Raw genomic sequence first — 13,099 nt, 5'->3', positions numbered from 1 at the left:
CCCAAAAAAAACGACTTTGGAGACTGAGGATTAGCCAAGTGACTTTGGAGGCTCAGAAAGCTCTGCAACTGTGGCGACACCGGTCAGCCAGAGGGAAATCTGTCTTTAGGGGAAAGGCAAACCCAGTTATAGGAACTGGGAATGGCAAACGTTGAAGAGAGGGGGAAAAAAAGGAAGGTCAGAGAAGAGGAGGAAATTAAATTAAGGAGACAAGGAGAAATGTCACAGGAAGAGTGGATCAATGTAAAGAGAGAGAAAAGACGCTGACCTACATGCTAACGGTCAAATGATTCTGTTTCTGGAGCAAAATGAGCTTTATGCCGAGAGAAGGATAATGGATAAACAAAAAGGCTGCTGTTAATAAATCAGAGTACAGACTGGAAGTGGTGCCATCTAAGGGTTGATAAATGTAAAGGCAAAGAGAGACAGGTTGATGCGTTACACGACATTTCAACCTACAACAGGAGACACAAAGACAATAAAAATAATTAAGAAGTTGGAGTGGAGGATGGGAAGTGGTGTGAAAGGGTCAGAAGAGGTGATGGTAAGGAGATGGAGAAAGGGAAAGAGAGGAAAAGAGGTGGTGTTGATGGCGGTGGGGGAGTTTACAGAGTGCTTTTCCTGGCAGTGAGTTCATGTGAAAACCTCTTAACAGGCTCCATTATGCAAGACAGTCTTGTCCATTGTCCTGAGGGGACAGTCCTGATCCTGACAAATCTAATCTTTGCCACACTAACCCTGCTGCATTTGCTTAAACCAGAGTTGTTGAGCAGCATGACGTTACTAAACATGATTAAGTAGCAAGAGAGATTTCCTTGTGTTGGACTTAAGTTTTTCCTGCTTATGGGTAGGATCTGTTACATCTCGCTAATCACCAGATAAAGAGGTTTTCACCACTGGAAGGTGCAATAGGTTTAAAACATGGCCTGTGGGATATGATAAAAAATATGTCATGAGCAATAAAAGTGTTCAATATTGCAATAACAATATGCAACAAAAAAAACAAGAATGCATATTGGCTATAGCTCACTGTTTTTATCTCCATATGATTTTCTTTGTTTTACACAACACCTGTCCTGTTCTGTTTCCTCCTGATTCCAAAATCAATCTTCAAAGTATTTTTGCTTTTAGCCAATTAGTGTGAGGACAGCTGATGGCAAGTTAAGCTTCATTTGCCTGGTGTGAAAGCATGTCCATTATACTCAGGCCTCCACCTAATGGGTCAAATGTAAACACGCTGTGCAACAAAGTCACATTTCTTTAAAGGGGATGCTCATATTCCGATATCAATAAAAGTGTGATTAATCGTCCAGCCCTTGTTTAAAATGTACACAAATAAAGCATGTTGGTATTTTTTTGACGGCTCTAAATCTCACGTCACAGACAATATATGTAGAACTCCTCCCTGTCACACCCAGATAAAGACGCACTAAGGTTTAACGTGTTCTTAAGTCATATTTTATTGGATAACCACCTCTCTGGTTTACTAACTGGTGTCTTTCCTTCCCACTCTTCTGCAGTTCCAGACCCTCCTCTGATTGACCTGTCCACTAGCAAAGTCTACAATGAGGCCTCAATCTGCTGGAGGCTGTCTGACGACCACATCCCTACAGATCACCATATGCTGGAGTACCGCAGGTAGGTGCAGGATTTCAATAAGGTTAAGGCTGAAAGAAAAATGTAGATTCAGACTAGCAGTAAGTATATGGGGTGTGGGCAGTCCAGATTCCTAAACATCTTTGTCTCCAGACTCGGGGGTCCAAATCAGTCCCCGTCACAGGAGGATGGCGAGGACAGCGGTGCCTGGAGGACCACAGACAAGGTGTATGGATCCAGCACTGTGGTGTGTGACCTGGAGCCTAACAGTCTGTACGCCTTCAGAGTACGAAGCTGCAGGAACTCCATGTTCAGCCCCTACAGCCCTGAGGTCTCCTTCCACACTCCTCCTGCACCCGGTAAGCATCAGAGAGGTGTCGGAAGATTTTCCGTACAAAAAAACAAATGAATCGCACGTCATGCAATACTTTTTTTGTTCTGCGAGTACTTCTGGACGTAAATAAAAAGAGGAACCAGGAGTAGGAGGACTAGGAGATGAATGATGTTAGAGATCCTAAAAAGTATTTGTTTATGATCAAAAAAAAGAAACGCCCAACTTGAAATGTATTTTTTTCTTGAGCTCATTATTCAAGCACAAGCTGCTTTTTTTTGCCCCCTTTACTTATTTATTTACCGTTTTGTACAGGATTAAGCTACTTTCGGAGAATCGGCCCCTGTCCTCGGGCCTCTTTTTTGGCCGAGGCAACAGCTAAGCTCTTCCATCCCTTTTACTTCTCAGAGCACGTCCGAGTGTCCTGCACTGGACTCGGTGTTTGTTTAAAGAAAGATTATCAGATAACGGATGCTTTTGTTGAATATGCTCGATTTAAGGTATTGAAGAACAATGTTGTTTTTGTTCATCACCATGGTAATAGCTTATGTGTGTCAGATGGCTTAAACCAATATAGCCTTTGTGTGAGTGTGTGTGTGGGAGTAGAGAGTGCTGAACAGTGCCACAGCTTGGAAAGGGAACCTGCAGGTGCATCTGTTGCTGGCATTTTTAAACTCGCCTGACAGAGCCAAGGTGGAATTCATTAAAAACCATCTTCATTCCCAACCATCTGCTGAACATGAATCCAAATAGTGTCCTCCCAGTGAGGGACTGTGTCTCTTTGATTTCTGTTCTAGTTGGCAATCACCACAGCCTCTTTTTTTTTATTTTTTATTTTTTATTCTAGAGCAGGTTACAATAAGGGAATATAGTCTTCATAGTCTGGAGTAGTTTCTTTTTTTGTCGCTTAAATTTGTCACATTTCGTTCGTTCCCGGAGTTGGGCGGTTGCCTAAGTGCATACATGAAACAGCACGTCCTATAATCGGATACGATGTGCTCTGATTTGATTGGGGTTTTTTTTTTGGTCACACACAAACCACCTCGTTTGTGTTGTGATTGGAGCTTCCACATTCCTTTGCGCTCTGATTCGTGTAAGAATGAGTGGATGGATTCACTGTGTGAGTAATGATGATCAATTTTAGGCTGGAGGCGAAACACTGAGGTTAAAACACACACACACACACACACACACACTGCTACTCGTGAAAGACCTAACCTCATTGGACATTTCAACATGTAAGCACTGTGCTTGTCACTGTTTATCATTCCTGTTTTGAATCCCTCTTATTTTTCATCCCAGGGTTTCTGAACCTTTGAATTTCAAGCACTGGTTATGGACCGTTAACTTGCTTTAGTGAAACCTACAGTGATGCTCTATATATCCGTCTACTTGTTAATTGAATGTGAAATTAAAATATAGTTGCTTAGGGACTAATTTCATGCTGAATCAATTATGTGCGACCCCGTTTTCTTTTATTATTTATTAAATGAATGATCGGCGCATGTGTACTGTCAAATGTTCTGATGACATGGAGAATCTAAAAGGAAACAAAACTTACACTTTGGGCTGTGCAGATGTCTTATTTTGATAGACAAGATTATTGTTTACAACGTCTTCTTGGTTTTCTTCATCAGAGAAAGTTTTCTGTTTGTTAAAATTGCACACACAAAAAAAAAAAAGAAGATCGGACCAGTTTAGCCTGCTGTGGTACCTGTCAGTATGAGTCCATCTAAACTGCAGAACAACACATAAAGCTGCAGCATTGTTGTCTGGTCTTAGCTTCTACTATTATTATCATGTCCTAGTTAATGCCAGGGCTTCCCTAGACACATGCAAATGAACCGGTCTTCCCCAGCGTGCATCTCCGTTGGCATGGGATGGCTGAGTGAACAAGCATAATCATGTCAGCCTATATGTCTCCTGGATTATGTTAATCGGGACCTTTGGCCCATAAACTATTCTTAGAATGTGTTTAATTGCATCCAGATGAGGCAAAAAGAAATGACAGCTGCACATGAGAAATGAAGAGTGTCATAGGCCTGTCATGCATCACAGTGTAATGAGCACAGCAAGTAGGCCTTTTAGTAGCTCCTCAAGATGGTGCTGTAGCGCCCCCTTGTGTCAACTCTTGTCAACTACACACATCCAAGCTTGTTTACTGATATGTAGTATGCTCTAAGGAGCCCTGTTTTTCTTTGTTTTGTCCATCTTTTTTTGTTAATTTGTGTTTTCTTATTTGTTCTCTCCCTCTTCACATGCAGCTTTTGGCGTCCTGTTCAGCGACAAGTGTGGCTTCAGTACGGAGCGCCTCATCCTGAACAAGAGACGGGACACTGTAGAGAACGTGGCAGGCATGGCCTTCCTCCTCGCTGCGGATCGTGTGCAGACAGGCAGCTACATCGGACTGGACTACATAATTGGGGACACGGGCATCACTCAGGGAAGGTATGCAAGTAACTGAGAAGGCTTGGCCTTGGTTTGAAAATGGTTACTTTGTCCAGTCGCATCTAAAGGAATGAGTGGCATACACGTCAGCCATTAAAGCGTTAAATCTGAAATGAAACCGAGACAGTGGGGCTGGTTTCCTGCTCATCAGACTATCAATATCTCATCCAGACTGGATATCAAATATTTATGACAGGGAGCAGATATGGAACTTCTTTTCTGAGCTAAGAAATAAGGTGACGGGATGATAACAGTCTCTCACCATCTTTATAACTCGACATTCAGAGAGGGATAAGTCACTACTGTCTGATTAGTATTCTGACCAAGTTTGAATAAGTAACATTTTTGACAATCTCTTTTAAAACCATGCAATTTCATTTATATTTTAGGTTTCCTCTCATCGAAAAGTACCCAAGCTTTTAAACAAACGACATATCTTCAGTCACATTTTTAACCGAAAGCTGCTGCAAAAGAATTTCAGAGAACAGTGATGGATCCATTCAATATTGAAGATCGGCAGATAGATACTGATATTTCTCAAGTTTTTTTGGTGTCTCATAAAGACGAAAAAGTACTCGTGTTTCTGTCTGTGTTTCTCTTGCAGATAAAGAACAGAGGGGGTGAAAGTCTAAATTGCACAAATACATCGTCAACATTTCTGGACCTATACGTTGCCAAAGTAGTTGTGCGATTGCAGACATTGCTTGCAATTTTTTTTAGGATGTAATTGTAGCATGTTGTGGTATCAATATGTGACTTTTACTAGTACTGAATACTGTTGTCATGACAACCCTGATGCTGACTAACCCTAATGTCTGAGGCATGATTATCTGCAGTCCTTGCTCTGGTTGTTTTGCAGACACTACTGGGCCTTCAGGGTGGAACCGTACTCCTACATGGTGAAAGTCGGCGTGGCCTCTGATTCAAAGCTGATTGAATGGTTTCACAACCCCAGAGATACCAGCAGCCCAAGGTGAGTGCAGCCACATGTCCAGCGTATATCGACACACTCTCTCAGGCTCTCCGCTAAAATCTATCCACTTCCATGTGATGAAATATGGGACTAAATTCAACAAACCGTGTTCATCTTTACCTTTTAACTGCAACACGCCGACAGAAACAACGATCGTCAAACAACGAGAAGTGTGTGTCTGAGTGGTTTTTAATCCTGTGATGTAAGAGAGCCGCTCTAAACTCATAAAGAGCTTATTCAGACAAAGCCCGCCGTTCTCCCCGGATCAGCTCGTGTAGAAGAAGCATGTAAAGGAAGACGTTATTTAAACACACAAATCTCAATGCTACGATAATTAGATCATGTATGCGAGGTAATTAACAAACACAGCACGCAGCTGAAGGTGTTGTTTGTATTGTTTATGCCTTTGAAACAGAATAATCAAACATCACCAATATCAGGCTTTTCCTCTTTCAATGTTGCCACAGTAAATAACTCAGATATATGCTCTGGTCTCAGATTCTTTTTTATTTTTTTACAATTGTTTAGACAAGAGAATCTAAACAATTCATGACAGCCCCATATTTACCTTTTTATCTCTGTCAATAAAAGATTTTTTAACTTTTCTAACCAAAGGTCAGTCATTCAGGCAGTTTCTATGAGTAACACTGAAATATTTGAGCTTTGGCTCTTTTACACCAGCTGAACATGACCCAGTTTTTTATATTTGAGCAAATATATACTCGAGAAGATAGCATCCCTCTTTAAATTCTCTCTTTAAAGTTTGATTATTCAGAAAATGAATAAGGATAAATTGATTAAATCTTTTTTTAAATATTTGTCATATTTTGATTTCTTTGATTGTGTGTTGATCTGATTCAACCAGGCATTTGCAGTCACTGTGTGATGTGCCCTTTCATCTATTTTTAAACATTTATAAAGCCAGTGATTTCTAGATTCAATATTCTGCAAATGACAGAGAATGAAGTCATTTTAGTTTTAGCCTCGACACTTTTGGTCATAACTTTAGGGAAAATCACGATTTATTTTGTTTTACACGAGAGTACAAGTCTTACCCCCTCTTATTTTCTTTCCCCCAGGTATGACCATGACAGCGGGCATGACAGCGGCAGCGAGGACGCGTGTTACGAGCTCTCCCAGCCCTTCACCCTCCTCACCGTGGGCATGGGCAAACTCTTCATCCCAAAGGCGTCCTCGTCCTCCTCCGTCTCCTCAGCAAGCGCAGCTTCCAACGACCCTGGCAACCGTGTGCTCCCCATGCCACAGCGCTTGGGCGTATGCCTAGATTACGACGCGTGCCGCGTGTATTTTTACGACGCCGACACCATGAGGTGCCTTTACGAGAGGCAGGTGGAGTGCTCGGGAACAATGTATCCAGCTTTCGCCCTCATGGGCAGCGGCAAGGTACAGCTGGAGGAGTTCATCACGGCTAAGAGGCTGACCTTCTGAGGAGGGACGGCGTACAAAGACTTGCATCGATTTAATCCGAGGCATGTTCTCAGACGAGCTGGTTTTATTGACACGGTGATGGAGTACAATCCAAACTGTGTCTATAAGGTCAGGTGAGGCAGGTGCGATCAGGGTCTTTGGTCCTAAATGTGAAATGAGGGTTTAGAGTTGGCATGTATGAGGTACAATCTGCACTCACAAGAGCAGGACACTGAATATAAGTGTCTATATACAAAGCAGATGGTCTATGGTCTGTGAAAAGTCTCCTCTGCCTACCAAAGTCTCTGTAGCTGTTTAATTGTATTGACCTACTTTTAATTACCAGCTATTATCAGCTGTTTATGTAGAGGAGTTAGCTGTGAAATTAGCCTGCAGCTACTTTAATTGTTTTAACATTAAAACGCCTTGGCGCATTCACTCTCACTTCCTCCTACCAGGTTTGTTTTTTTTAATTTTTTTTTTTAGATGATTTGGTGTGTAAATAACACGGTGATCTTTCTGTTCCTTTGGCTCTCTTCTGTATCTGTGGGTCTAAACGTAGCAGCATAGCTTAACATGTAATCTTGGTGGACCTGAGAGCCTTGTAGCTACTTTGAAGCTAGCGCCTTTGTGCCTTTTTTTTTTTTTTTTTTTTTTAAAGAAAATGGCTCACTTAGTTTGCTCTGGTAGGCTGATGTTGGTGTCATTGCACAAGCATAATGGAATTAATTCTCAGCATAAATACTGTATGTGAGTTTTACTGTAGTTAGAGTGTAATCACAGACACTGGTGTTAATCTTGCAACTGTTAGAAATTCTTCATTATGACTTCTATTTAATCTTGACTTTATCACAAAGAAGCACTAATTTCACTCCTTCTCACAGTTTTTTCGTTCTGCTGTTTTTTGCACAATATTATGAAAGAAGCCTCGCACATGATACATTCACAGTCACATTTCGATCACTACACCGCTAGCTTCTTCACTTAAAAAAAAAAAAAAAAAAAAATGTTGTCAACAAAATCAGCACATTAACGTCTCACTTTCACATCATCGTGAACTTTGTTTTCCCATTTTTTATGAGGAGTTTTTTTTTAAAGCCTCTCACTGTTTGCACAGCACTGAATGTGACTTTCAACATCGTTCAGCCAGCCGGGTACCTCGACACTGTACCTGCAGTGAACGTCACTTTGACAGCTTCAGAGTCACTTACAGCCTAAGCGTGCTGGTTCTGGTGCTGACTTTAAGTGCAAAACACATCTCTGTGGCCAAGCTGCCTGTAAACACAGTTTAAAAACAAACAACACAGTAATCCAGGTTTCTTTCAAAAGTGCTATCACTAAACACACACTGTTCAGTACCTTTTTTTTATTTCTAACTGAACCACAGTTTACTTGCAGTACAGACACATGAAGTGTAGCATATTAGCATGTCACAGGTGATCACGTTATCAGACAGACTCCTTAGCGGTTGATTGGTTAAAGCAGATCTGATATTTAAGGCTGGGAGAGCACGTTATTCAGACGGTTTGCTATAGGCGACCACGTTGGTCTTTTTTTTTTTTTTAACAGACATATACTGTAAATGTGCCTGCACATGGGTTTGTTTGTACATTCATGTCTGGTTGGATTTCTGTAGGATCAGGGTAAAAGGTGGGTGTGTTTTCTCAGGTTTCTAGCCCTGTGATTTGGGCCGATGCTACCTACCTCTATCAGTCAGGCCTGGAAAACCTTAACTACTGTACCTGTCCTCGCAGAAACGACTTTTGTTTGAGTTGCAGTTTTGTCCAAAACAATCGAGTTCAACATATCCGCCTTCTCTCTCATGTACGATAATAAGCTGATCTTTCCAAATGTTTAATTCATGTGTACATAATAATCCAGAGTCTATTATTTTCAGTGAAATTAAGTACATCTTAAATGTTTATGTTAACAGTCGCTGTTTGCTCGTGGACTTTAAAGATGTGTATCACTATCGATGATATAATGACTCTTCTGTAACCCTGTTCAGCTGCCTTCTATCAAACGGTACTAACGACATTTTCTCCCTCTCTTTGTGGTGGTGTTTTTTGCTAATCACTTTCAATGTTTTTTGCTAATGGAGTTTTTGTTAGGCTTTAAAAACATTTTATAAATTCCTGCTCTGAGGTTTAGATGGATGGTAACGTCTTTAAAAAAACAAACTTTTGGATTCTGTTTGCATGTCTTCGTCTCACATTGTTGGTCACTTCTATCCTCAAAAGCTCACACAACTGTACTTTAAATTGACTGTTTCTACATCTTGGAAAAACACCTCTATGCATTTATGGCAGGGTAAGTTCAGTTTGAAGTCCATCACAGAATGTATTCCTGTTGTGTTTCTTGAACAAAACAAACAGCTGAATGTTACTTTTCCATGTGTTTTTAAGGTGGTTTTCTGCTGTTTTTTGTTCCACTTGGGAGTCACAGCACAGTTGTATGTAGTTACAGAAAATCTGATAAATGGCATGTTATCTCAACGTCACATCTGATCTTAGAGAACAATTCATCGTAGCCCGCTCTTCAGCCATGAATTTAGAACCAAATATTTAGCAGGCTGGCTCGCTCAATCGTATTCCAAGCTAGCACTTTAAAAGTCTGTAGCATGTCAGCAACTGTTTGGCTCTGCAGGTGTGTGTGTGTGTGTGTGTGTGTGTGTGTGTGTGTGTGTGTGTGTGTAATAAACGTGAGTGCAATATTTTTGGACAGGCTGTAGTATAGAGATTTAGGCGAGCCTGGTAAGACGACTTGCACTGCTGTTAGTTTTTACTTTTCTTTGTGGATTTAAATGGGCTTTCCAGTTGAAATGGGATATTGAGAGAAATCTAAACACTACTTTATTTGTATCCCCCCCCCCCCCCAGTAACACTCATTGTTTCTGAACTCTTAAATATGTGACAGTGAATTTGTCCATTTATGTTTTTTCTCCAGAGGATTTGGATGTGGCGTGTAAGTGGTGGGTGTCTGTATGTGTAGTAAAGATGTGGAAATATTGTTCCTTGCTCATATTCCTGTTAATGCTACATTTTTCAATTTGCTGTGTGGGAATTCCAATAAATGAAACTAGTGTGTTTTTAAATCTACTCCGTCTCTTTGTTGTTATTTACGTAATCTTACTTGAATTAAACGGCTCTTGCATAAGCCTGTTAGTTACCTCCACTGAACAACCTCTGAACTTACCTTGATGCCAGTTAACAGGCTTTCTAGTCTTGTATAAGACCCCCCCCCCCCCCCCCCCCCCCCCAATTTTCTTTCTTGCAGAAATATTGTTTGTGTATGCACTCCAAGTTTGAGATACAACCACAGAACGTTATGCTGAATAAATGACAAGCCGTAATCTTACTTTTCTTTAGTCATAATTATAGTGTGTTTTAAAGTTGATCAAGTTTGTGTTTTAATATTTGTCTTTAGCTTCAGTACATGACTGCCCTTAAGATCTATGCTCACGTGTATTTCACATAAAATAAAAACCTGAAGACACAAATAAGTCATTGTGCTCCTAGAATGTCTTTAAACACTGATATTTATTAGCATGTTTATAAAACAATTTAACAAACTTACGAGCTTATTGCTCTCCAAGTTCTGTAAAAAATAACTTTGTATATATTTGCTCTTGTTGCTGAATATTACCCAACTCCATTCCCTCACGTGCGACTTTATTTGGTTTGGATCTTAGTCTGGATATGTATTTAATATTTAGTCTCCAAGATATTTTGGACTTCTGTATCATAATTGCAACATGATAACAGTACTAGCGAAGCTTTACTTTGAGATATATTGTTTTCATATTCATGCTCTTAAAGTCAAATAAAACATGTATTAAATCTGTAGCTGTACATTATTTATAGTAGAAGCTATGGCAAATCTAAATAATGCAATTATCTTATATAATATAATTATTATCTTTTGCACTCCCTCCCCTAGCCCAAAGAGGAATAGAAAACACACAAGAAAAAAAAAAAGAAGAAGCATGGCTTGGCAAAAATACACAAACATCTATACAGGAGAGATTCATCGGCTTTTTTCATGAAATGCATCTAAAGAGATATGTGAGCAATGGCTGTATGCAGGCTATACATTAGAAAAAAACAGTGGAAAAGGAATTGTCTGGCTTCTTGCCACTGTGACCTTCTCTGTTTTCTACCCCAGATTCACTTTGGCTTACTTGCATATAATAACATCCCTTATTTTAATTAATTACAGAGCCATTTAGGCTACCATCAAAAGTAGCCAGCAGGCCTAAGGATATTAGATTGTCAAAGACTAAAATAGGTTAAACGGCCAAAACAAACATGTCTGTACCGTGTTTTGTCACTATTTTATGTTTTTTTCTTCTGTCGCTGTAAAGCACTGTGCATTGCATTTCATTTGTCTGAAAGGTGATATAATAAAACTCGATTGAAAGCTTAGTTGAAAACTGTAAGAATTTCCACCCTTACACCTTTCACATGTTAAATTTACAAATCATCCCTGCACTCATGTTCACTTCATTTGTCTGTCTACTCGCCGTTATATTGAATAGTTTCTGCTGATAATATGTCGACACTCATGCACTTTAACTTATGTCAATACTGTCCATTTACAACTCTGTTTTTGCACATTTACATTTAATCTTTCATATTTAAGACTAGTAATGTTTAGTTAAATCCTGGTTGTATATATTCTCATTCTTAGTTTTGATATTTTTAGAGCTTATTTACTTTGTATTTAATATTATATTGTGTTTTAATTTGCTAATATTGTGTTTTTTGCTCATATTGTGTGTTTGGGATCAATAAAGTAATTCTATTCTATACAGTATGCCACACACACATCTGTGTTTTCCTTTGCATGCTGGTGACTTTAAAGACTCCTCTTATGTTGGGTTTATTGGTTATAATGGTCGGGAGCAATACCATATTGCCTGTTCACCTGCTGAAGGATGCTGAGCTGTGGGAGGAGGAGGAGGAGGAGGAGGAGGAGGACGAGGACGACGACGACGACGACGACGTCACGCTGTGCACGCCGGCGTTGCAACCCAACGCGGAAGAGACGAAGGAGGAAAAGAGACTCCACGTCACGGAGGTGTAACACTGGCGTCAGTGCTACACAAGGTGCTACCTCAGCACGGCTTCAGTACCATTGTAGCCTACTACAACAACAACACCACCACCACACATCCTCATGTAGGTTTTTTAATAACTCGCATTGCCCCACAAAGCGAAGATACTGTTCGGCTGAACGACCGCGGGTTGAGACGTCGGAATCCGCTGAAGGTAAACGTACATTGTGGTTGTGTTTGTGTCCGCTGCCTGCTAGCAAAGCCCGGCTGCACCTCAGTGTACCTGCCTGTCTTGATATCCTCTGAACACCGGTGACCTTTGCTGCTTGAAGGAAAGCGACACATTGCTTTTTTGTTGTTGTTGTATTAACCATAATAATGGATGTAGGCGAGTAAACATTAGCGCCAGTCGTGGAGAGTCAGAGGGATTGACTCAGCTAGCTGGTCTGGATTTAAGGTCGATAGGCTGCTAAATGTTGTTGACGTTTTCTGATGACAGCTGGTTTGATGTCCTGCTGGTTTCACCTGCATGTACATCTCTGCAGCTCACCTCAGGCTGACTGTATACCCCGTATGTTATAATTCATAATAAAATGCATCCGGGCCCTTTTTAGCAACAGAAATAATAAGTGATGGTTTAGTAATAAAACAGTAACAACACCTTAATGCACATTTGTTGGCATGCATTTTTACTCTGGATACAGTGAAAAACGTGTAGTAACCCCCAGTCATTAATTATTAAAAGCTACCACTATAACATCAACCATTCTAGTTATTCAGCGACAAAGATGAATGCACCAGCTGTCAGCGTTTACATTAAAAACATTGCCTACTTTTAAGGTAATTGAGTGAGTTTAAGTTTAAAGAAAGAAACGTCAACATCATTTGATTCAAGCTTTTTAAGTGTGACTGTTTTCTGGTGTATTTACTCGTCTTTGATGGGGCTGTGGTCGGGGAATACAACGCACCTGCCATCTGCTAAATGCAGGGTAAATGTTGGCTCTAGTAGGTAAAAGAAAAACAGGTCAGCTGCCTCCATGACATTATTGTAAATGTTTTTTTTTTTTAAATTAAAATAAGAACACTCTCAGTGATGATTGTTTCATGGTATAGTTTGTATTTTGAGGTATGGTCAGGTGTATTCACTTTTTGTAGTCTTTTAGGTTTTCTACGTCAGAAGTGGCAGATGATCAACACTCACAATTTCCATCATACAAGAAATAAATATCACAAAAGAGGATAAAACCAATACTGATGGCCGATGAAA

At 40.2% G+C, this 13,099-nt stretch overlaps 3 protein-coding genes across 11 annotated transcripts in view; all 3 read left to right on the top strand.

The window, feature by feature from the left end:
• Nucleotides 1–9,874, top strand: part of trim36 (tripartite motif containing 36) — a 37,612-nt gene extending 27,738 nt beyond the window's left edge. For all 8 annotated transcript variants that reach the window (XM_061038826.1, XM_061038823.1, XM_061038827.1 and 5 more), the window contains 5 exons: nt 1,521–1,638; nt 1,750–1,955; nt 4,192–4,375; nt 5,235–5,348; nt 6,428–9,874. In XM_061038826.1, the coding sequence (XP_060894809.1) occupies nt 1,521–1,638; nt 1,750–1,955; nt 4,192–4,375; nt 5,235–5,348; nt 6,428–6,797 (992 nt within the window). In that variant the 3' untranslated portion in view covers nt 6,798–9,874. The remainder of the gene's footprint in view (nt 1–1,520; nt 1,639–1,749; nt 1,956–4,191; nt 4,376–5,234; nt 5,349–6,427) is intronic.
• pggt1b (protein geranylgeranyltransferase type I, beta subunit) overlaps nt 1–13,099 on the top strand; it is a 265,152-nt gene that overhangs the window by 56,764 nt on the left and 195,289 nt on the right. The window lies entirely within an intron of this gene.
• ccser1 (coiled-coil serine-rich protein 1) overlaps nt 11,830–13,099 on the top strand; it is a 131,411-nt gene continuing 130,141 nt past the window's right edge. The window contains exon 1 of one of the 2 annotated variants that reach the window (XM_061038835.1): nt 11,830–11,956. The gene's annotated coding sequence lies outside the window, so the exon portion shown is untranslated. Of the gene's footprint in view, nt 12,047–13,099 lie in introns of both variants that reach the window. The other variant, XM_061038834.1, reaches the window with a different exon arrangement.

The sequence above is a fragment of the Labrus mixtus genome, chromosome 5, assembly GCF_963584025.1.
Source record: "Labrus mixtus chromosome 5, fLabMix1.1, whole genome shotgun sequence".
NCBI classification, from domain to species: Eukaryota; Metazoa; Chordata; class Actinopteri; order Labriformes; family Labridae; genus Labrus; species Labrus mixtus.
The sequence above is the reverse complement of the archived record's forward strand: the minus strand, read 5'-3'. Positions and strand labels throughout refer to the sequence as shown.